Source organism: Sycon ciliatum, chromosome 8 (genome assembly GCF_964019385.1).
Source record: "Sycon ciliatum chromosome 8, ocSycCili1.1, whole genome shotgun sequence".
Taxonomy (NCBI): Eukaryota; Metazoa; Porifera; class Calcarea; order Leucosolenida; family Sycettidae; genus Sycon; species Sycon ciliatum.
Window position 1 is genome coordinate 25,903,766 of NC_088650.1, and position 24,887 is coordinate 25,928,652.

Sequence of the window (24,887 nt, forward strand, 5' to 3'; positions counted from 1 at the left end):
ACGTGAGAAGAGCATATGAAACAGAGTAGGCATGTAAATAGATACAGGTACATGTATCACGGGTGTAAGGAGTGTAATGGTGTGAATGTGCATTGTTAGCCTGTTATGTTAAATCACACATTGTTGTCTGATAATCACCTGTCTGGCGTAACTACCGTAAAGTACCGTTGATCCGCCCCCTCTCTAATTCCCGCCCCCTCTCTAATTCCCGCCCCCTCTCTAATTCCCGCCCCCTCTCTAATTCCCGCCCCCTCTCTAATTCCCGCCCCCTCTCTAATTCCCGCCCCCTCTCTAATTCCCGCCCCCTCTCTAATTCCCGCCCTCTCTCTAATTCCTGCCCCTCTCTAATTTCCGCCCCCTCTCTAATTCCCGCCCCCTCTCTAATTCCCGCCCCCTCTCTAATTCCCGCCCCCTCTCTAATTCCCGCCCCTCTCTAATTCCCGCCCCCTCTCTAATTCCCGCCCCCTCTCGATTTTCTACCTGTGAAGCGACATCGGCGTATACAACGAAAATACGATGTTGAACCGACGCATGCACTGCTGTACACAATACTTGCCAATCCAGGATGGAAATGTGCACAATCCAGCACAACGAGTCTGAACTTCTACGTTGTAGTAAATCGTACTGCACTCGACAGCCTTGATCAAATTCCTGCCCCCTGCCGAAAACCCAGCTGGGAAGCGACATGGCGTGGGGGGGGGGGGGGGGGGAGCGACATGGCGTGGGGGGCGGATCAACGGTACTTTACGGTAGTTCCATTTCTGCACTGCGTTACCATCACTTTGTGTGCCTATCAGTGGCATTTTAAATTCAGGCTCAATCTAGTGATGTACTGATTTTTGTAATTTTGTTGTGTAGGTGGACATGTCGAATGCTGATTGTCTCAGGTATGGCGGACTGTACTGCCAATTTAACTTTGAATCATCACCCAATGTGATTGTGACGTTGCGGGTCACTGACAGTGGATCACCATCACTGAGTGCAGTCTTCAAACTTACTATACAACTGAAGGACATCAATGACAAACCAAGGCAACTCACTATCAGCAATAGCATTGTGAGTGTTGGTAGACCTGCTGGTTCAAAACATTAAAAAAATACCTTGGATCTTTTCGGAAAGAACCCTATGGTGTAGGACATTTCACCATCAAATTGATTTTGGCTTGCTATTTCTGGATGCAGTGAATGGGATTCTCGATCTTTAACCACTTTGTTGGGTCTGATCTCCTCACCTCCCACCGCTTTAGGAGCTGCATCTGCGCCTTGATCCTTGAAGGGTGGTGGCGTTCCTATGGATGCGGAAAACTCAGCCTTCAGCCGAGTCTGACGCGAGCCGTGAATTGTTTTTCTTTTTTTGTGCTATATGTTCATTCTTGACATGTTGTATGTGATAGGTGCAAGAGAATGATCCAGCTGGAACAGTGGTTGGAGTATTCGCTTATACTGATGAAGACAAAGGACAAACTCATCAAGTGCAGCTGGTTGATGATGATAATGGTCAATTCAAACTCAGTCCTGATGGTACAAAGTTGCTGAAGGCCAAGTCTACAGATTATGAAACCAAGACTGTACACAAAGTCACTGTGAAGGTCACAGACAGTGGAAACCCTGCTATGTCTGTAAGTCTTCACTGACTGACTGGGTTCTAGGATAAGAAGTACTACAGTCGTCCCTCTCTAATCTGGCACTTGTTTATCCAGCACCCTTGCAAACCAGCACACTTTCTGGCAAAACGAATTTTTTCAGCTCATTTTCTACGCTTTAATCCGACACTTGAATTCCGCCTCCAGCAGCGTTTTTCTGCAACAAATCACTCAAGCTGTACATAATTCGATTTTCTAATCCAGCAGTTGTGCATTGCATACCGTCAGGGAGTATTGCAACATACACAACACATGTAACGTACACTTGGGAATATCCTGTGCAGGGGCGTAGGAGGGGTTGTGGCAGTGGTACGACCGAAGGTTCGCGCGTCCGAAGGCCGTTTTGAAGGGGGTCCAGGGGACCTCCCCCGTGAAAATTTTGTAAAAAAAGACACAAAATCCTGCGTTCTGGGACTGTGCAGTGTGCAGTCGAGTCGAGTACAGTACTCAGTACGACTGCAGATGCATGGCAGATCTACGAGTACGAGTCTAGAGAAAGGTCAAAGTCCGGCGCGCATATGCATCGATAGATCCTGAAATTTTTTATTACGGTTTTGCACGTTCCGGACGGACCACACTTTTCGAAAAGTGGTACGGCCATGGTCGTACCAGTCGTAGCGGGTGCTACGCCCCTGCTACGCTAGTGCATAGGATATTCCCGGGAAGTGTATATAAAAGACATGCATTCCACACAGTACTTGGATTGACACAGAAACTCCCTACGTTTCGACGTACGACACAGACATGTATGTTAACAGGTGGGCCGGGTTGGAGGGCAGGATTTGATAATCCAGCACTCTTGTTTATCCAGGAGAAAATGCCGTTGCAAAAGGTGGAGGATTAGGGAGGGACGACTGTATCTTTCTTTGAAAAATCCCAGCTGAAAGGTTTCCGTATCCATTGTTCCCATGATGATTGCTGTATATGTTGCTTGTGGATGACTTGGCTTGGTCTGTGAACTCCGTAAAGGCGGCAAAAGGGAATTGCAATGTGAAGAATAGGTTGGTGCGACTTCGGCTATACACAGGGAGTTGTGTGTCACTCCCTACGTGGGAGCTCGCGCTTTTCCTGCCGACTTGAATCTCACTTAACTGAGGGAATTGTTTAACAACTTTATAGCATATATTATTGTGTAGCCGCATGCGGAAAGCTGTAGTTAACCAATCCATCCCACGTAGAACTTACGGAGGCTGTAGTTTAAAGCCACACATATGCTTTAGTTTTCTGGGGAGCCAAGGGCCAGGTCAAGGGCCAGGGTGAGATGCGCCTACAGGAAAGGTGAAATTGTTTGAATTGTCAATAAGCACATTACGAAATGTAATTAAGTGACAATTCAAATGCCACCCCTCCCCGAACTTGCCGCATGTTTGTCTCCCTAAAATGAATGGTGCAATTATATGGGGAGCAGTGTACATGGAAAACAAACTGAGGAAAGCTTATGTTTCTTTGTGCTTTTCCTGACACTTTCTTTCAGATCGTGAAGAATTTCTCCATTAGTGTCACTGATACGAATGATCAACCATACTCTATAAGCTTCTCATCGAAAAATGGTCCGTCGTCATTTCCTGTGGATAATCCAGAACTCCCGGAAAACACCAAACCCGGAACTGTTGTTGGTACTATTGAAGGTACAGATTTGGTAAGTATTCATCATTAAGTCAGTAGACAAATAGTGAACCCGTCTTAACCGAACGCACTTGGTCCAGCGGAAACTGTCCTGATGTGACATTCCGCTTGGTCCAGGGATGCACATTCCATCCACAGCAATTCGGCACATGTACATAATTATAATCCTTGGAAGGGGAAAGACTTGTAGTGCCCGTTGGATTCGCCTTCTTCTTCTCTTTACCTAAGTTTACAGTTTTGTCCTTGACATCCCTGCAAAACATTAGTAGAATGTTACTTAACATGTACAGTTGTGGCCAAAGAAATCCAAACCACGTGCCGAAAGCAGCGCCAAGGCTCCTGCGGCCCCTGCGGCCCTCGGGTCAGTTTTTGTGAACATGAAGGATGCAATTGAATTGGAAACACGGCGCTACTTTTGACTTGAGGGTCGGATCTCTTTGGCCATAACTGTACTTCAGTAGTTGCCGGTGGGATTACAGAGTGACCTCAGGATATCAGGTAGAAGAAAAATACGACCTTCCTTCTATGAGGGGTGTATAAATTTCCTTGTAAACTTAGCCTGAGCTGTCGCTTTGTTCTCTGAGCTGTCCCTTTGTTCTCTGAGCTGTCCCTTTCTTCTGTTCTGTTTTGTACTACCTATGTCCAGCATAAGCGAATGTGTGGGCTGACCAAGTGTCCTCGATACTTGCTTGGCAGACGAAATAATAAAAATTAATTAAAAAACTTAGTGTTCGATCTCCTTGTTTGATGCTGTCAATGGTTCTATTTGCAGGATGCCAACCAGAAGCTCACCATCTCCCTGGATAACAATGCTGGCAATCGCTTTGCTGTTTCTTCAACATCATGTACATTTGTAAGCAATGATATACCCTAGCAGTGCCATTTGCCATGGTTTGTTTGCTCTGTTGTTGGCTGCAGGGTGTGTTCCATTCCTTAGGAAATGGTTGCACATTTTCTTTTCGTATGACAACCTGTACATCTTCACAACACTCTCTAAACGGTCTCTGGGCTACACCAATCAATAGAAGAAAAAAGAGATACTTATTCGAATTTTCGGAAAAGGCCTGAAGATGGGCCTTATCTCGATTTTCCTTTTATTGATTTGTGTAGCCTAGAGACCGTTTAGAGAGTGTCATGAAGATGCTGTGGAAGGCTACAGTGGAGTCCTCGCACTTTGAGATATGACAATCTGGTTAAGTCATATCTTCGTTGAAGTGCTCTGACATTTGAGAAGCATGATGGGCAGTTATTATGGTCTCCCACAATATTGCTTGACCCACATCCATACATGTACGTAGTCAGTTGCAAGTAGGAAAACATGCAAAGATAATAGAGACAGTTATAAGAAAGAGCCGAACCAGACCCTTGCTGTTGGCCAGCCATGCTTTAACTGTCTAGTTGCGCACATTGGGTTTGTTTGAGACCATGATTAAAAAGCGAGCTGTATCTGGTTCAAGTTTCCAACCGTGCTGCTTTCCACAGTCAGCCGGGAGAGATGTGGCGAGGCACCAAGGGGTACATGAATATGGCTAATGAGGCTTTCAACACTAGTGTCAGGTGGTTGTGAAACTAATCCCCTCACCCCACCTTCGGGTGCTGCGTTTTCCGCTTGCTTATTCCAATGTAAGCTCCCATGATGAGTTCCCTGGCACAAAAATTAACTTTTTACGGTCAAATTATTACTGAGTTGGCTGTTCAATATATTTCTCTGTATGCTGTTGAATATCTCTTTGCAGACATCATCAAGCACGTGCACAGCCCTGGTGACTGTATCAGGCAGTTTGGATCATGAAGACTCGTATCAACATCAAGTTGTAGTTCGGTTGACGGATCCGGGTGGATTGTTCAAAGTCAGGAAATTCACCGTCAAGATATTGGATGTCAATGACCCTCCTACGGTGAGACACTTAGAGAGCATCTCATAAGTTCGCATTTTTTTCTAAACATAACGCATTTCGAAACGGGGAAGGGGGGTGGGGGGTAGCGCCCTTTTGGAATAGAAAATAACAGTTCACACATTTTCTGGATCTGTGCTCTGCATGTGCTAGATCACTTCAGCAGGGTGTCTTTAGGTGTAGATCTACCTGTGTCTGCAGGTCAGCTAACCCTGCACTGCATGTAAACAATCATGCAGGTCAGCTAACCCTGCACTGCATGTAAACAATCATGCAGGCTACTCTGAGGTGTCAAATGTCACACCAGCATCGTCAAACCGTGTACCTCGCCAGCTTCCACAGTACACGGTCGTTGCGGAGGAACTCTGTTTATGTGCGTGTACACATCATTGATTGTGACTTGGACTCAGTAGATGCGGTGCTACTGTGCGCCAATCACTTCAACACTAGCAACACATTCAGGTACATGTACATGACATGTGCGCGTGCATACCATGGCATGCATGGGCATGGACATGTACAGTAGTACATCCACACTGAAAATGTGCGATAATACTTTCAATAGTGGGGGGAGGTAGGGGGGGGGGGGTAAAGTCTATTCGAAATGCGTTCTGTTTACAAAAAAAGTGCGAACTTCTGAGATGCTCTCTTAGTTTGTTGTAGTGCTGAATTGTAGCCAGACAAAGTGTGAACAGCACCACATAAGGCCATGGGCAGCTTGTGATGTTCTGTTTAGACCACAACAGGGCTGTAGGAAAACCACTGCCACACAAGGTTGTAGTCTTGCACGAAGATCCCCTCCTCTGTATTGAAGTACACCTTGATGTACGCCATCAGCTCATATTTTCTCGTTTATGGCATTACATGTCTACTGTTTGTACTGTGCAGGATATTGTGTTGTCAAACGATGATATAGAAGAGAAGAAAGCAAAGAGTCTTGTTGGAGTTCTAACAGCTAAGGATCCTGATCTTGGTCAAACTTACACCTACACGCTAGTCAACAATGCCGGTGGAAAGTTTATGGTAAGGCGATTTTGAATGTCTTTGTTTCTCACATATGAAAGTACAGGTGAATTGGGTGGAATCTCCAAAATTGGATTCTTAATTGTCAAATTGTCAAAAATCGATTGATAATGTAGTTTGATACTGTTGAAGAGTGAATGGGGAAGAGCGGGTCTGCTCTGAAACCACTTCCTATGATTGAAGCTGCAAGAGGCCTCACCACTGCTACCAAATTGTCAGGAAAACTAAAACTAAATGCTGACATTGCCAGACAGAGTTTTATTATGAACCACAGACACAGATTTGCACACATTCGAAACTGGTCAGTAGAGACTGCTTGCACACAATGAGCTGACTTGCTTTTAGTGTGTTGATCGCTCGAGTGCCGGTTTGGGACACAGGGTTAATACAATTATTTATCTTTCTCCCCATGTTCACATGTGATTGTGCTGACGATATTTGGTTTGACTGCGTTCGTTTCACATTGTCTTAGATCTCTGGTAATGAGCTCAGAACAACTGGTGCTCTGGACTATGAGGCATCAGCATCATTGACAATTCGTGTTCGTGTGACAGACAGTGGCAGTCCAGCACTAAGCTATGAGAAGAATTTTGTTATCACAGTTATCGATGTGAATGAAACACCTACAAGAGTACAATTGTCAAATTATCTAATCAATGAAAACCCCAAAGTGGATACTGTCGTTGGAACGATTACAACCTCTGACCCAGATAATGCCAACAAGCTATGGCAGACATTCAGCTACAAACTGATTGACTCTGCACAAGGGATTTTCAAGATTGAAGGAAACCAAGTGAAGGTAAACAACTAGTTCTTGGAGGAGATCCGTAGAAGCATGTTTGACATTGTGGAGTTCAGTTATCATAGTTGTGTGGATACTTGTAAAGTTCTTTTTGCATCAAAGTTGCAGACGAGTACCTTGGAGTGGTTTAACCCTTTATGTACGGAAAAAATGTATGCAGACTGAATTTGATCTCGACTAAACTCAAATTCCATAATTGTCCGGGTCATAACTTTGGTCTCCTTTGGACGATTATTTTGATCTTGGCCTTCCTGGAAAGCTCGTTGCAAGAGGAACACATTGAGCCCACACTTGCCAACATGAAGGTCAAAACGCCAGCGCTACAGCCCAGCGTCTTAGTTGCAACGCCAATATCCCGACAGAAGTTGTCTTGTATCAGTCATATCGCTCTCCTTGCTCGTAACAACTAAAAATTCACAAACTGCCACAAGTACGGACTCGAGTACATGTGCCATTTTGAACGTGTTTCTACGTCACTGCATGCCCAGAATGATGGGGAAATCCCTCATTCAAATCTGCGCACGTGGCTATTGAGTGACATTTGCCGCGATGCGCCTTTCGAGCTTCGTAACTCTGGAACCGCACATCGGAGTACTTCAGCGATTGTTTCAATGAACAGCTTGGAGTTTTCTCTTTGACCTACATATTTAAGTTTTTGGAAATAACCCAGAAATGACCGAGTTACGATCGATTGACATTTTGAAAAGTTTCGATCCCAGGGGATCGAAAGTTGTACAGTCCGTACGCAAAGGGTTAAGGTGCTGTAACTCTGCTTTATTCACCTGCTCCCAGTCCCGTGCCATCTCCACACTTATACAAGGGACGACGATAACCGTCCATTTAGCAGACTTTATTTGTGACAAGATGACGAAAACACAACTAGACACGACCAACTCAAGACGAAGACTGCTTTTCAAACCACAGCAACACACGCATGCACCAACACCACGTACACACAATGTACACAAAATAACGTACTGCAACATAACTCCCTCCCAAGAGTAGATTCTAATAATAAAAATAGAGGAAGAAGAGGAAAGGATCACACCAATCACTCAATCACACCACACCCAGAAATAAGATACCTCTGCTACAGTCATTTCTTGATCTACACAAGCCAGAATGGATTCTGTGCGTAAATTTTATCTAAGCCTTGAATTGCCAAAACTTTGCTCAAAAGAGGGGGTGTGCATTATACTCCAGCAAATACCAGAGTCAACAAGTACATGTATGCTGGCTTCTTGTCCAGGTGGCAATACCCAATGTAGATTGTCTGAAGAATGGTGGGTCCTACTGTCGCCTGAATTATGAATCCTCACCTACTGTCAATGTCACAGTTCAAGTCACTGATAGTGGATCACCCGCGGAGACTGCAACATTTCCGCTCACCATCCAACTAAACAACATCAACGACCAGCCAAGACAACTGACTATCAGTAATACAATCGTAAGTTGATCTTAGTACCATCCATTGATTTCCAATTAATTGATTGATTTCCGCTGGGGTTTACCGGGTGTTAGCGGCCGTCGTGAGTTTCCTTCCGGAACGGACACGATTATTTACTTTTTCCTTACTTTTTATTGATTTCCAATGCCCCTCCTGCGCTGGGCTTGATCCCTTCTGGCCCTGTTATTGTGAGGATATACATTGATGTAGGAAGAATTTCATCTTACTGCAAATGGCATGTACGTACGTAATCATAATTTTCCTGATCACGGAGCGTGAGAACAGTTGAGTGGGTTCAGCCATGCATGCCATAGTACATGCTCTCCCCCCCCCCCCCCCCAATTGGTGAATCTGGTGTTAATCGGGGATGTCGCCAGAATGCCCACTACGTCATTCCTTTGTGCCTTTTGGAGGCAATCAGTGGTTCATGGCCCACGCGTTGAATTTTTTTAAAGTTAATGTACAAAGGGTGTATGGATTGGATTTGAATTTGCTGCTTCTGTCTCTCCTTCCAAAGCCATGTGGAGTTTCCAAGAAGCAACACCAATGGTAGAATGTGTTTTAGGATCCTGTGGCACAATCTAAAAAACGGTTTTATCCACTTATGCCTTGAAGTTTGTTTTGTTGCTGTATTAATTTTTATCACTGTTCAGGTGCAAGAGAATGATCCAGCTGGAACAGTGGTTGGAGCATTCGCATATACTGATGAAGACAAAGGACAAACTCACCAAGTGCAGCTGCTTGATGATGATAATGGTCAATTCAAACTGAGTGCAGACGGTACAAAGTTGGTGAAGGCCAAGTCTACAGATTATGAAACCAAGACTGTACACAAAGTCACTGTGAAGGTCACAGACAGTGGAAACCCTGCTATGTCTGTAAGTCTCTTCTGTGGGTTTCTAGGATTAGCTGCCTTTCACTGAACCTTTCAGGAAATAGTTAAAACAATTACCCGTTGCCCGTGTCTGTATTCCTGAAAACCATGTCTCTAACGTTGTAACCGAGTTCTTTGTTGTCTAATTTATTATTATTATTGATTTCTGTGAGTACACTGTTTTCCTGCTTGTACTTGTAGATTCAGCGTGATTTCTACATCAGTGTAACAGACAAGAATGAAGTACCACTGCTTCCCGTCTTCAAGGATACTAACGGACAACAAGTGTTTGCAGATGATCACGCTAGTGTGAATGAGCATCCCAAATATGGCAGTGTTGTTGGCACAATCTATGCATCAGACCCGGTCAGTAACCATCGACCAGTGTGATTTTTCATTTTTTTGTTTTCGGATGTGTTTAATATTTCAGTTCTGAACTAGCTAAGTGGAGAGTGACATAGAGCTCAGGTTGAAAATTATGTTGTTCAACCCAGAAAACTGTAAAATAATCGAATTATGGACTGAGACATGGAGCCAGTAATTATATTTGGGAAAGAACCGAACTTTACTCATTATTCATTGCTGCCCAGCAATTTATTGCCGAGATACTGCAGGGTCAGGTTGTGCGACATTGGGCACATTGCTGACTGATAAAACTGGTATTCAATGACCTGACATTGGACTTCTAACCAACAGATACCTATTATCAGGCCAAAGAGCTAGTATGACTTGCTAAGCAGTGAGGACTATGCTAGTCGTTGAGTGTCTGAAAATTCAGTTAGGACTGTGCCGAATGTCACACGTTCTGACTGTACAAATTGGTGGACGGTAACGCATGATAGTAAACTGTGTCCTTTCTTTCATTAGGCAAGAGGTTTGGATGGTCCACGACCATGGGTGAGAAACAGAGGGTACAGCCGTGTGGCGACACCAGTTAGTTGGGAACTTGTGTACTGTCACGAGTGAAACATGGGTACAGTGTACATTGGATTTGAATTTCGGTCTTTGACCACTTTAGTGGTGGGTCTGATTCTCTCACCTGCCACCGCTTTAGGAGCTACATCTGTGCTTTGATGTTGAGGGTGCTGGTGTTCCCACGGATAGGGAAAACTGAGTCTAACGGAGTCTTGCGCGAATTAGAAATATTATCCTTCTTCGAATAATATTTGGAGTAGTGAAACATTGGTTAAATTACATAACCTATAGGACACAAGTTGAGAGTTTTTCCTAATATTTGACTATCTATTGCCTCTGTTATATCCTCTGCAGGATTCCAACCAAACACTGAAGTTCACATTGGATGACAATGCGCAGGGAAAGTTCTCCATTGCACCAGTGGCTACTTGCACTTTTGTAAGCCTTAACCTGTCGCAATCTGTTTGTTCCATAGTAGACTTTTCACAGCTTTGCACATTACAGTCGACTCTACCTATAACGAAATCGCATAAAACGAATTTCGTGATAATGATATTATAGCGAACCGTTGTCCATGCTCCTGTTTGAGCCCATACACAATTGACCTTTTATAGCGAACAATTTTTCTTCGTCACCAAGATGCAATGTGTGATGGTCAATTTTAATTCAAGTACGGTGTATTAAGATATTCATCAAGTTGAGGGAGTTCAAAACGGGAAAAGTCTGGAGAACAAATTGATTGTCACCACCAGGGCTCGAACCAGAAACCCTTGCTTATGGCCAGCAATGCTCTACCACTAAGCTACGGTGTAGTCGTCATCCAAGCAGCGAACGTTCAACTTTTTCCTCTGACTTCAAAACTCACGCTTCCTGGGAATCCACACAGACTGGTGGGATGCAGCCCTAACTCTAACCCACACACACGTCATGTACAAACGTATGGTGTGCTACAATGTAATTAATACAAGTAATTCTATGAAATGGTTGTGATACAATTCTTCTACCCATATGTTCTCACCAGGTGTCTGGAAGTTGGTGCACTGCAGCCATCACCGTGATTGGCAGACTGGACTATGAGATGTCACAGGTCGAGTACATTGTTGTGAGAGTCACGGACCCATACGGCAAGTTTGTGGCAAAGCGATTCTCAGTGCAAGTTCTTGATGTGAATGACCCGCCAACAGTAAGTTCTCTGCTGCGTTAGTAATGGGGAACAACATAACAGATACTCAGACCATGCATTACCAGTCAGAACGGTGACCTTCTGAGCAATGCTTTGTGCTGTTCTAAAACGGATAGGCCTCCCTTCCTGCCAGAGTGCATTGGAATAAAACTGTTCTGTTTCGAATGCTCCACCTTCAGGATATCTCCATCTCCAAGGAAAGTGTGGCTGAGAACCAAGTCGATGCTGTGGTGGGAACTTTTACCTGTAAAGATGTGGATCCTGGCCAGCATTGCCAATACTCTCTTGTAAACACAGCGAGCGGAGTGTTCAAGGTGAGAAGCACATGATGTTACCAAACAAAAAATTCTATCATGTTCAGGTGTCATGAACTTCAGTGAACAATTGCAACAAGAGGGGTTCACAATACACATGATCACTTCTAGAATATTGCCTCACATTGTTTGGTTTGGCCATTTTGGTCAAGGCAAAAGTGAATAGTGACGTTTCATCTTCTCTTGAGCAATATACAGTCGACTCCACTTACAGCAAACTGAGATATAGCGAATTTCGTGATATAGCGAACTGTTGTGCATGTCCCAGTTTGAACCCACAGACAGTGTGAGTGCATTTCTGTCATAATGAAATTCGGCTATAAAGAACTACAAGTCTCCTGCACAATGGTGTTCGTGATATCAGGATTCGGCAGGACACTTCACCAATAACACACCGGCGACTGTTCTATGTATTACACCAATATGTAGATATCGGGCAACACACTCCGCACAGCTGTTGCTCTGGACTACGAGGCATCATCATCATGGACAATCCGTGTTCGTGCAACAGACAATGGCAGTCCAGCACTAAGCTATGAGAAGACCTTTGTCATCAATGTGATTGACGTAAATGAAGCACCTACATCGGTGAAATTGTCAAATGTTGCTATCAATGAAAATTGTCCTCTGGATACTCTTGTCGGGTATCTTACAGCTTCTGACCCTGATAATTCCAATAAGCACAGGCAGACATTCAGCTACACATTTGGGCCAACGCAAGGACGGTTCAAGATTGATGGCAATGCTGTGAAGGTTGGTGTCATTGTGCCTGCATATCTTGGATGCACTTTGCGTATTAAGTTAGTGGTGAGGGGAGGGGAGGGGGAGGGGGGGGGGGGGGGGAGGGGGCAGGGGCGATCAGTGTTACTGCTGAAATCCTAGACTGAGTGGTGGTATCACGATTTTGTCTTTGCAATGTTTGCATGTATTCGGATATTATAACAGCTTGTCCCATTAGACTAGTTATGGAAAACCTGGAACAACAGCTCATTCTCACATAAAATTTTGCTATTTTTTATTTCCAATTTCTGCAGGTGGCAATATCCAATGTAGATTGTCTAAAGTATGGCGGATCCTACTGTCGACTGAACTTTGAATCCTCACCTAGTTTTAGTGTCACCGTCCATGTTACCGACAGTGGATCACCACCACTCAGTTCAACTTTCCCGCTTACCTTACACCTAAACAACATCAACGATCAGCCAAGGCATCTTACCATCGACAATACCATTGTAAGTGATGTCAACTGATATGACCGCGTGGCCTAATGGATAAGGCGTCTGACTTCGAATCAGAAGATTGTGGGTTCGAGTCCCATCGTGGTCGTCAAATTGTTTTTTGGAGAAAAGCACAAGCTCTTTCTTACTCATCAGACTCGCTTCTGTGGTCTGGACCCGCCTCTAGAGGTATCATCAAGAATACATAAACCACAGTGTGCAACTGTGCATATCAGATCTGAAACAGCATAGTTCGTGCACTACGTCACCCCGATGTTGTTGTTGTTGTTGTTGAAATTTTATTTTGTATCGCAGACCAAACGGGCAATGGTGCCCAATATTATGATGGCGATAAAGTAACGGCCGAGAGCCAAGGATACAACAAGCAAGCCTCCACGAAAGAGAGAAAAACACAGAAAACACAGACTGCAAATACTCAAAAAGAAAAAAGAGAAAGGGAAAAAAAGAAAAAGAAAGAAGAAGAAAGCACAGTTGAGTCACAGTTGAGTCACGACTCCAAGTCCAAGCCTAGATGCTGGCTAACCATAAAAATAAACCTTTAAAAGTCTCTTGAATGATCTATGGCAGGCGAGGGACTTGAACTCTTGGGGCAGGGCGTTCCATAATTTAACAGCAGAAACGAGCGGCCGACAGTCACCAGAGACTCGCCTGGTGGCAGGGACAACATACGCATTTGGATCGTTGATCCGAGTGACGCCTTCAGTCTGGCGACGTAGGCGCTTGGACAGGAGATTACTAATTCTGGCGGTGTGGATACGAAGCATGAGGAGGCGGAGTTTACAGTGGGCGTTTTGGATGATGGGGATGAGGCCTAGACGGGTGTAGATGGGATCTGTGTGGGAGGGGAATGGCTGGTTGGCAACGCAGCGGATACATCGCTTGTCGAGGACCGAAAGCTGATGCCGTTGGTGCGCAGAGAGAACCGAGAAGAAGGCATTAGATCCATACAACATGTCCGGTAGTATTAACGATCTGTAAAATAGCAGGGCTTGTTGCTCAGTTAAGCAGGAGCGAATGGCTCGCAGCGCCGTCAGTTTCTGGGAGGTCTTCCGTGTAATAGTTGCAACTTGAGTCTCCCACCGAAGCTGGGTGTCGAGATGTAGACCTAGATATCGAGCATTTGTGGTCTGAGCTAGGGGATTTCCATTGCATTCTATGTTAAGTAACAAGGGCTGCCTGCGAGACGCATGAAGGGCTAGAACGTGGGTTTTGGAGGGATTTAGTATTAAGCCTCTTTCTTCCAGAAAGTTGGCCAGGTTGGAGACTGAACGGGAGAGGGTTAAATTCAAGAATTCGACGGATTGACTGATGGCGTCTAGCAGGATATCATCAGCAAACAGCTGTGAGTGGGCTGGAGCTGTGATCTGTTCTATTTCCATTGTGTAGATGGAGAACAAAAGAGGACCCAGCACACTTCCCTGAGGAACACCACACTCACAGGGAGAGAGGGCGGACGACTGGCCATTGCTCAGGACGACTCGCTGACGGCGGTCAGTTAGGTAGCTCATGAACCAACTGAGAGCCGTTGAGGTAATACCAAGCTGAAATAGATCTGTAACCAAAATTTGGTGTTTGACCTTATTGAAGGCCTTGCTCATATCGACAAGTACAAGACCTGTATGGCGCTGCTGATCCGCTGCCTCCAAGTATCTGTCTACAGCCAATGTCAGGGCATCTTCTGTGGAGTGAAGTGGGCGATATGCGAACTGGTTTGCGGGGAACAAGGAATTTCCGGAGAGGAACTTACAGAGTCTCGTGTGGACTACCCGTTCTAGGACTTTGGAAACTATTGGTAATAACGATATTGGTCTATAGTTCTTAGCGACAGCTTTGTCGCCTGACTTGAAGAGGGGACGAACATCCGCAATCTTCAGAGATGCAGGAACAACACCAGAAGCCAGAGATGCATTGATTAGTATGGTGAGGGACGGTGCAAGGACAGGAGAACAGTGTTTGAGGATTGCAGCTGGAACCTGATTGCTGCCTGCAGCTTTGCGCACGTCGATGTTGGAGAGCAGCTTAGCGATCTCTTGCACACTTGCTGGAGCAAATTCTTCGAGGCATTCCTTCTTCGTGGGACCCAATGGGGCTGAGAGACGTAGTGGTCTAGTTGGGTCTGACACAACACCGCTGAATTGGTCACTGAGCTGTGAGACACTGACGGCTGGTGGAACTGAGGACTTGTTACGACCGCTGAGGTAGTTGATGGTCTGCCAGGTTTTTCGTGCGTTGGCCTGACTAGCAGCAAGAAGGTCCCTAAAGTAGGTGGCTCGGAGATGTCGTGACATACGCTTGGCTTCGTCTCGGGCAGAAGTGAAGACATTGCGTAGTGCCGGGTCTGCAGGTGATGCTTTCCACCGTCGATGGGCCGCGTCACGTCGCTGGACTAGGTCATGTAGAGCTGGCGTCTTCCAGGGGAAGGATTTCCGGGTAGGAGCTCTTGGGCGGTGTAGACGGATAGGAGCATGAGTGTTCAAGGCCGCGACAAGTTTCTCCAGCCACATATCCCACATTTCATCTTCTGTCCGCGCAAAGCAGAAGTTCTCTAGATCGCTATTTAGAAGGTGGTGTGCAAATTGACCCATATCAATTCTTGCAATGTTACGGCCACGTCGCACGGTCGGTGTGCAGGACGTTGTGAGTCGCAAATCAAGTGCCAGAGCGAAGTGGTCACTGATTGTACAAGGTACTACGACACAAGAGTTCACATGATCGTCTCCGACCAGAGCGAGATCCAGGGTTGTTTGGCTGCCTTGGGGTCCAATTCTGGTAGGACTGTCCACTTGGTTCTTGATGTCGAAAGAATTACACAGGTGCAGCAAGCTGTTTAGCTGGGGGCTGTCGCGGGAGCTTACATCGACATTGAAGTCTCCAACAAGGACCAGAGGTGACGTGGGAAGTGTGGAGATGACAGTGTCTAGTGCATTCGTCAAGTCTTGCCAGAATTGCACAGGAGTGCCTGGAGGACGGTACACGCCACCAAGGAGAACCTTGGAACGCTGCCCACTGACCTCTAACATGAGCATTTCCACCTGGGTGTCAGCCTTCACAATTCGGGCTCGGAGATGATCTCTTACATATGCTGCTAAGCCTCCGCCATGAGTTGGCCTGTCGCGTCTGACCAGGGTGTAATTCTGTATGCGTAGGATGTCATCGGAAACGGAGGTTGTTAAGAAAGTCTCTGCCAGCATCATTATATCAATTTTATGGGAAAGAATATAATCTTCAATTTCATGCTTTTTATTGAGAAGATGGCAAACATTTAGGAATCCTATTTTGAGGTTACTTTTAATTAATTCATGCTGTAGGGGATTTACAGTGGGGCAAATATTTCGTGGCTGAAAGATAGGTGCATGAGGGTTAAAGGGTTGAAAGGGGGCTGCGTGAGGATTTAAACAGAACATTTAGTGCTCCTCTGCAGCTCGACCAGTTGCTACACTGTCACCCTTGAAGCGCCATTCTCGAACTCTGACGTTTGAAGGCCAGAATTCCGGTTCCAGAACAGTAGCTTTGTGTTGTATTGGCAGAATTACGTGAGCAAAGGCCAACCCGAAGTACTTTGTCTCAGACACGGAGCACTTGATGACAGGTATATTTCGGCGTTCACACCATTTGGCGATCGATTCTGATGTGCACCCACTATTGACATTGCCCACATACAAAGCGCAACATTTTGTGCGGGTTGGGTTTGAACCCAACTTGGTTCAAACCCTGGTTTTGTTGGTGGACTCTAACGCATAACTTGTGCCCCACCGTTTTCCTTGTTTTCATTTATTTAAAATATTTTCCTTGGCTCACCATCTGAGTAATAACTTTTCCAATACTATTTTTCTCCAGGTAAAAGAGAATGATCCAGTTGGTACAGTAGTTGGAATGTTTGCTTACTCTGATGAAGACGTAGGACAAACTCATCAAATCCAGCTGCTCGTTGATGACAATGGACAATTCAAACTTAGTTCCGATGGTAAAAAGTTGGTGAAGGCCAAGTCCACAGATTATGAGACCAAGTCAGTTCACAACATTACTGTCAGAGTTACTGATAATGGAAGCCCACAAATGTCGGTACGTTACGCTTTGATCCTGCATGTGTACAAAGAGTATACTGCTAAGGCGTTATCCCAACTATGTTGACCACAAATGTCTTCTTCAGAATGCTTTTGATACTACCCGTGTTCTACCCAACTTGTCAAAATCATACTGTAGAGGACCTACATGTACATGTATAATTATGGTGAAAACATTTAAAACAGATTTCCTTGCTCCTGTTGTGTTGTTGAGCTACCTGGCTATGTACTAGTGTTGTCTGTGAGGACTTCTCTAGTTGGACCTTTACTCGTGTGTCATCACTATGGCCTTGCTTAAAACAATTTTGAGTCGGATATATGGCCAGATGATGCTCTTCATGAGCACATGTTTCTGGTTCCACTTGAAAACTACCGCATGAGAGCTTGTTTATGTTCTAATGCGACCGTTGAATACACAAGCTATTGGCATGGCTTTGAGCAAGACCATGGTCTGATGATGTTGATAAAGGCTGATTGTACAGATGCTGTCATTTCTGTGTCCTCTGCTTGTTCACCTCCATTCTATCTTCACAAGATCACCCAGACATTCTCTATAAGCGTCCGTGATATCAATGAGCCCCCTGTATTTATGAGCTTGCTGTCGACTGATGGCCAACTGTCCTTTCCTGTGGATCATCCACAAGTCAAGGAAAACTCTAAAGCTGGAACTATCATCGGAAGAATCCAAGCAACAGACCTGGTATGTGATTTCAAATTCACCCCTCGTTGCATGACCCATTTGGTATGTGTTTTCTCAAGCTCAAGCTCCTGATTGCTTGCTGACATCTGTGCCATATGTTTTTTTTTAGAATGATCAACTCGCAGCATGCCAATGCGTAACATTCTTCACCTACCCAACAAACTTTGATTTAGAAAGGAATATCAGAAGATAGCAAAAACTTTGTCGCACTCAGGGACTTTGCAATCTTGGTGACTGATGGAAATAGCATGTAGCAAGAGGCTACGCAGGCTTGGAAGTACTGGACACTTGCTAGAAGCGATAAAACCCTAAATTGAAGAAACAAGCTGGCTGAGGTGGATTGAGAGTTGACGTCATGACTTATTTTATCTCATTCCCCACTTTCTTCCCAAGACATTATTACCGTAAAGTACCGCCAGAGCGCCCCACCAGTTCGTCCTTTCGTGGTCGTATTGTGGAGGTGGTCTCCTGTCTGTAGGTCATACGACACGAACCTTGTACGCACATTGCATGTTGTGTAGTCACTCCGTACCTTCCAGGGGACACGAGCTCCGCACCAAAACCCACTAAGTGTGACCTTAGTACACTAAAGCTCTCACACCATACAAACTTCGTTGCACTCTGCCATACGATTTTCCTTTCCCTGGCTGTAAAACCAAGGTGGAGCGCTCTCGCAAGACGGGGCACTCTGGCGGTACTTAACGGTAATATCTAATGTAGTGGTGAGTTGCCGGGCAAACCAATTTCTGATTCCAATGCCATTATGGTGGTGAGACTTTGTGCTATTGGGAATGAGCAATAAATCTCTGTGTTTCCTTGTTCAGGATGCCAATCAGAGGTTGACGTTTTCCTTCGACAGTAATGCCCAAGGTCGATTTTCAATATCCACATCATCGGCATGTAGTTTTGTAAGTCTCCGTCCTGTGCTTTATCCAGTCTATGTATTTGTCACTCTTCAAGTGTACAGTGGCAGGCTGATTTTTGGAATGAATCAAGTTGCATTGGGTCTAGAGTGCATGGTGGATGGTGGTGTCTGGTGGTGACTAAGACTTGCCGAATTTGCTGTACTCCTTACCCACAGCCAAGTCTGCATTTGTACACCGACATCAGTCAATTACTTGAAGTAGCTTTGCCCACTGCATGGTAAATTGCTGGTTATATTGGAAAATGGAGTTAGCGGCATATGCTGTTTGAGTACATTATATTCTCATCAAGACACACTGAGTGAAATCCGGTATATTCTGGTTGATTACATTCTATTCTGATCGAGTCAAACTGAGTGAAATCCGACTATAAGCTAGTCGTAGAGCTCTTGTGAATTTCCGTGACACGGATATCCCCATTTCCTGCAACATGGGCTGCACGTCCTCTTCTAAACGCCATTGAGCCTATAATGTAGACTCTAGGAGGGAGTGCTCTAGGAGGGAGTATGAAGAGGATGTAAGTTACAGTAGGCGTAGCTTCTGGCTTGCACTGTGGCAATTCCAGCCTGAAGACGCTGTGCCGTGTGCTTGTTGCAGACATCATCCAGTAACTGCACCGCGACAGTGAGTGTATTAGGAAGTTTGGATTATGAGAACTCATATCAACATCAAGTTGTAGTTCGGGTGACGGATCCAAGTGGAAAATTCAGGGTCAAGAACTTCACCGTGAAGATAGTAGATGTCAACGATCCTCCTACGGTAAGATGAACAAAAGGTTTTAGTACCTAGTGCACTACAACTACTACACACACAGGGTGGATGGCCTTTGAATATTTTAAGTCATTTGTTTTAATTACCTGTCTCACTATGACTTTTTCAGACGAGGACCTTCCGATTTCTGCAATGGTAATCACCTGATGTGACAAGGCTTTTTTTAAGCAAGCCACTTTGGAGGGTATATCCCAGTATCTTAAGTTAAAACATCACATATTTCAACGAATTTGGTGCTATTATTGTATGGTTCCAGGCGCGTGCCCCGTATGGGTTCCTGGGTGCCCGGAACCCCCCCCCCCCTTTCGCTCAAAATGCAGGATTTTGCTTCATTTTTTGAAATTTTTCCGGGGGGGGCCCGAACCCCCCTTGAAGGGCACCGGTGCACGTGCCTGGGTTCTGTGCTCCAAAGCCGTTCCAATTCTCAAGCACTGTAGCAGTGGTGCACCCATGTATTATTGGAAGAAATAGTTTTTAAATGCTATATCTTTGCAATCAGTGTGTGGTACATTCAGAGGTTCACTGTTTCTTGTATGTTTCTCTCTTGTCTACTTCTTGTATGCAACTATCAAGGATATCACGTTATCAAACGCCTTGATTGCTGAGAACAAGGCAAAGAGTGTTGTTGGATTCTTCACTACAACTGATCAGGACACAAGTCAAAGTTACTCATACACACTACTAAACAGTGCCAGTGGAAGATTTGCAGTAAGGGAAAACACCTCTGACCCAACCAGTCATGTCATACCTCTTGCAGTTTTACTTTTTTTCCTGAAATGCAGGGCATGTGAGCTCACATGAGTTGCTATACATTATTGTTGGCATGCATGCTATGCATTTGTGTCACGTGATGATGGTAACGTTTTGTGTGTGTGTGTGTGTGTGTGTGTGTGTGTGTGTGTGTGTGTGTGTGTGTGTGTGTGTGTGTGTGTGTGTTACTGTAGTACTGGGAGTCTGCCTTCTGGAGTCTTTCTAGCTCAGTTCTGTCTCCGTCATCTCCTGATAAAGTCCTTTTCAATGTAGTTCTATCGACAATAGTATGGGTGTGACGATGAATGACATGGGGACGGGAGTAGTAAGATTCGACCCAGTACGACGCCTGCTACAATACAGTTAAATTAAATTCCGTGGCAATTCCAAACACCGGTGCTTTGGCCTGTCTCTTCTCCTGTTCATCTCACTTCTTTGCTATCCATGAATTCTTCAAAAATATTCCACTGTGGCTAATACGACGGTTTCAGATGATTAGCCAACGAACAGGATGTATGAGTTATGAGCCACTTGTGCTCCCACTATATCTATTTTTGGCTTATGTTGCCATCTAAGTTCACATTTCCTTTGTTACCTTTGTCCAGATCTCTGGCGATGAACTCGTCACTACAGTAGCAGGTCTGAACTATGAAAAGGCACAAAGTTGGACGGTTCGTGTTCGTGTGACAGACAATGGCAGTCCAGCACTGAGCTATGAGAAGAACTTTGTTATCAATGTGATTGATGTGAATGAAGCACCAACATCTGTGCAATTGGACAATTATCAAATCAATGAAAACTGTCCAGTGGATACAGTTGTTGGAAAACTTACAACCTCTGACCCAGATAATGCCAACAGACAACGGCAGACATTCAGCTACACAATGATTGACTCAGCTCAGGGGATATTCAAGATCGAAGGAGATGATATCAAGGTTAGCAGAAGGAACGACTTCAACTAATATTGGGTTTGTGACCATAACTATATTCCGATGAAACAATAAATTCCGGAAAAATGGGTAATGAATGAGAGGGAGGGGGGGGGGGTGAAAAGTGCCACCCACTATATACTGGATTGCTTCTTCATATCATTCTAGAATAAATTCTTGCTTGTTCAACAAACCATTCAACAACTTATGCTGGCTCCACAAACCATTCTGCAATTTATGCTGGTGCTATCACTTTCACTCCGAACAAAAGCCAGCATATGGAGAACAGGTAGAGCTATCAATAATCTGGAGTGAAGAACTGACCGCCAGGGACCACTTAACTCATGCCTCGAGGTTGTACGCTATTTGCCTGCCTCATGCTTCAGCATGGCAATCTGTCAACTATGATGTGGTATAATGAACCATATTTTGTATCTTTGGCAAGTGACGCATAACAGAAAGAATATGACTTTTGTATTGGCTGTGAGAATGATAAAATGTCAAGCCGGTAGACTCGACATTTGGAGCTTCACTTGATGTGACGGGCTTTGTTTTCTGTCTTCTACAGGTTGCTGTGTCAAATGCAGATTGCCTGAAGTATGGTGGTGTGTACTGCCAACTGAATTATGAAGGAACGCCTAGCTTCAGTGTTTCAGTCCAGGTCACAGATAGTGGATCGCCATCAGCAAGCGCCATTTTCAATCTAACGATTCAACTGAAGGACATCAACGATCAACCAAGGCAGTTCACTATCAGTAACTCTATCGTAAGTCGAATCGTGGTGGCATGACATTTCTCACAGGAACTTCAGTGCTTACTTAGAATAGAGTGAATGGACCAGTGAAATTTCAAGTCCGGTTCATCAACCCAGGACTGCATAGCAACAACCTTCTTCAGTTCAGGGATGAATGCAAGACATAGTACCAGTATGTGTTAGCTTCCACACTATTGTTTGATGATTGTGTGTAGTCCCAGTACCCGGGTAGCTAGCTCAGTGTTTTGACCTTGCTAGGTCTCATCAGTGGAGCTGAGCCGATCGCAATGAAATCTGATAAACAAAACACTTTTCACTCACATAGCAACCGGGTTGTACATGGGGTAGTGGTCTACCAGAATGTACTCACAGAATGAACTCAGTATTCCGTCACACCACACTCGCAGCCACACGCTAGCCAAAGACTAGGCCAGAAGTAATAAAGAGCAAGGCGGCCAGCAAGAGATATGTCAGTGCAAGACACGAGCAGAGCAATGTCCTGGTGTGGGTGACTGGCCAGTGGGGGAGCGCCTGAAAATCCGACTCCCTAAATTTCCAGCCACGACCGCTCAACCGGGCTGGGGGAAAAACTCGCCTTGCGGCCAAAAAACCCTTCTACTAATATGGGACCTGCCCCACTGCCAGTCACACCCAAAAGAAAAACCGAAGAGAAACAAGCAGAAAGGAGTAATCATACTTCGAAGTACAACCAAAAAACCCCGAGACCCTCGGGACAGAAACACACAAAACAAAGTATGCCATGGAAAACCAGTAAAACAGCACCCAATGGAAGCCCAACAACGTACGGGACCCAAGGGAGGGAGGGCGGGAAAACTCCACGCTCTACGAGGAATACAAGACCACGATGGCAGGTGGGGGAGAGTTGCGCAGTGGAAGAGCAGCAGAGCACGACAGAAAAATGGTGAGTGAAAAATACGTTTTTTACACTCTTTCGCTACGCTCAGCCGTGAAAAAACAACACCTCTTTTTGCCCGGCGAAACGTCAAAGTTAGAGTGCTCCAACTGCGGAAAACGCACTGAGCTTTGCACTTTGCACACGAAGGCAGATGACTTTGACGCTTACCAGAAAGAAGCTCAACCAAGCCGATGCGAGGAAGCTTAATACTCAATCTCCAAAGAGCTAGGTTACTAGACTATCTGTTCAACATCTGGTCTAGATGGTGGACTCTCATGCATAACTTGTGGCCTTGTGCCCCGCTGTTTCCCATATTTCCAAGCCAACCAGAGTGTGAGTATATACTCTAATGTTCTCCGTTGGTAATCCCATAGTTCGAAATAATTGGTAGCATTGGAAAGATGCCAAGGCAAAGGAGAAAGGAGATAAGTACTACCTCACTATGTTACACTCATTGAAGCATAGCGTGGCAAATCCATTCAGCCCTGTGGCTTGAATTTGCCATAGGCTACCTTTACCCATATTTAACAGGGTAAATGATGGCTTGCATAGACCACGGTCCTACCGTCACCATGGTCGATTTGTCATCGTCAAAATTCACATCTGCTCCAGTTGAGTCCAAGCGCTCCGACCATAGCATGCGTGACCATTTTGACAATTCTATATGTGTATGTGCTCTGTACGATAGGTGAAAGAGAATGACCCAGCTGGAACAGTAGTTGGAGTATTCGCTTACACTGATGAAGACAAAGGACAAACTCACCAAGTGCAGCTTGTTGATGATGATAATGGTCAATTCAAACTGAGTGCGGATGGTAAAAGTTTAGTGAAGGCCAAGTCTACAGATTATGAAACCAAGACTGTACACAAAGTCACTGTGAAGGTCACCGACAGTGGAAACCCTGCTATGTCTGTAAGTCATCTCGCTTGCCGTGTTGCACAGAGCTGAGCTTTACAGCTTATAGCTTAGACAGTCCATTTCTTTGAAAAGTCAAACATTCATGTCCCTCATGGTAGATCGGCCCGCTGTGATGCATAATAATAACTCTAGGGTTCTTGGAGCTATTTCATTTCATTTTATTTCACCGTCCAATGACAAAAGCCAATACACAGGAGGCAGTGTTAGCCAGCCATGGCAAGAGCAGGAATGGGGTTCTCATTTTGAATGATGTCATACTCTTCAAGTATACAAGAATTGGAATGCAATAGAAGCACACTGGACTCTGTTATAAAATAAATTTGGCCAGGGTATGTGATTGCTAAGCAAATCTTTGGTACTTAACCTTGCTTTGTGTCCCCCTCGAGCAATCCGTACTGTTTTTACACATCACCTCTGTGTCCGCCATCGGCTCGTTCTTCACATCCATTATGAAATTCAACCCAGCCCTCTTACCTCATGCTCTTCAGGAGACTCCCTTTTATAGGCATCCGTTAGCCATTGGCTAAATACTTGGACTAAAATTTCATGGTTGAAATATTAATGTCAGAATCCACACTGCAGTAATTTCCACCCCAGAACAATGTCCTTACTGTAATTAGTTATGACATGTCAGTGCCTCGCTTCCACGGAGGACTGAAATGCAGACGCAGATTTTAGACACAAGGTGCTTGCTGGAATTCGACTTCCGTTTTAATATTAAGACTTAATGCACGTGTGCATGTGTGTGTTTTGTGAAGGTTGAACTTGAGATCAATGTGACTGTCACCGACGTGAACGAAAATCCCATTTCAGCCGTTTTCACTGACATGGCGGGTCAGCAAGTCTTCCCTGCCAATCATCCTGCAGTCGATGAGAACTCCCACTATGGTGCCCCAGTAGGGACGGTGCTGGCACAAGATCGGGTAGGGTTCATAGAAGTCATGTTACCACGTCAGCCGTGTCTGTATGCTGAAACCGTGAACAAAATCGTAATGACCCAAAGTCTGGACTATATTTCCAGTCTTCTTCTCCAGCACTAGTTATTGTATAGGGGAAGTATGTGGCTGAAACCTCTGATGAATTTACGCATGACCCATGTGCCCTACCTTGAGCACACATCGCCTGCTCAACCCACAGTTTCTAGCCATCGTGTATAACTCTAGTTAGCACACATTGGTGGCAGACGGTGATGGAACACGCAA

General features: G+C 45.0%; 1 protein-coding gene and 1 non-coding gene across 2 annotated transcripts in view; both read left to right on the forward strand.

Annotated features, from left to right (window-relative positions):
* Positions 1-24,887, forward strand: part of LOC135822499 (protocadherin Fat 4-like) — a 137,762-nt gene that overhangs the window by 75,648 nt on the left and 37,227 nt on the right. Inside the window, exons 58-81 of the mRNA XM_065335280.1 lie at positions 859-1,056; positions 1,394-1,618; positions 3,117-3,281; positions 4,041-4,121; positions 5,005-5,166; positions 6,052-6,186; positions 6,659-6,985; positions 8,238-8,435; positions 9,089-9,313; positions 9,511-9,675; positions 10,579-10,662; positions 11,246-11,407; positions 11,587-11,721; positions 12,151-12,474; positions 12,756-12,953; positions 16,797-17,021; positions 17,559-17,723; positions 18,548-18,631; positions 19,244-19,405; positions 19,991-20,125; positions 20,773-21,102; positions 21,665-21,862; positions 23,455-23,679; positions 24,444-24,608. Coding sequence (XP_065191352.1) covers positions 859-1,056; positions 1,394-1,618; positions 3,117-3,281; positions 4,041-4,121; positions 5,005-5,166; positions 6,052-6,186; positions 6,659-6,985; positions 8,238-8,435; positions 9,089-9,313; positions 9,511-9,675; positions 10,579-10,662; positions 11,246-11,407; positions 11,587-11,721; positions 12,151-12,474; positions 12,756-12,953; positions 16,797-17,021; positions 17,559-17,723; positions 18,548-18,631; positions 19,244-19,405; positions 19,991-20,125; positions 20,773-21,102; positions 21,665-21,862; positions 23,455-23,679; positions 24,444-24,608 — 4,473 coding nt within the window. The remainder of the gene's footprint in view (positions 1-858; positions 1,057-1,393; positions 1,619-3,116; positions 3,282-4,040; positions 4,122-5,004; positions 5,167-6,051; positions 6,187-6,658; positions 6,986-8,237; positions 8,436-9,088; positions 9,314-9,510; positions 9,676-10,578; positions 10,663-11,245; positions 11,408-11,586; positions 11,722-12,150; positions 12,475-12,755; positions 12,954-16,796; positions 17,022-17,558; positions 17,724-18,547; positions 18,632-19,243; positions 19,406-19,990; positions 20,126-20,772; positions 21,103-21,664; positions 21,863-23,454; positions 23,680-24,443; positions 24,609-24,887) is intronic.
* Trnar-ucg (transfer RNA arginine (anticodon UCG)) lies at positions 12,975-13,047 on the forward strand. Its single transcript has one exon. It is a non-coding gene; the product is annotated as a tRNA-Arg (tRNA).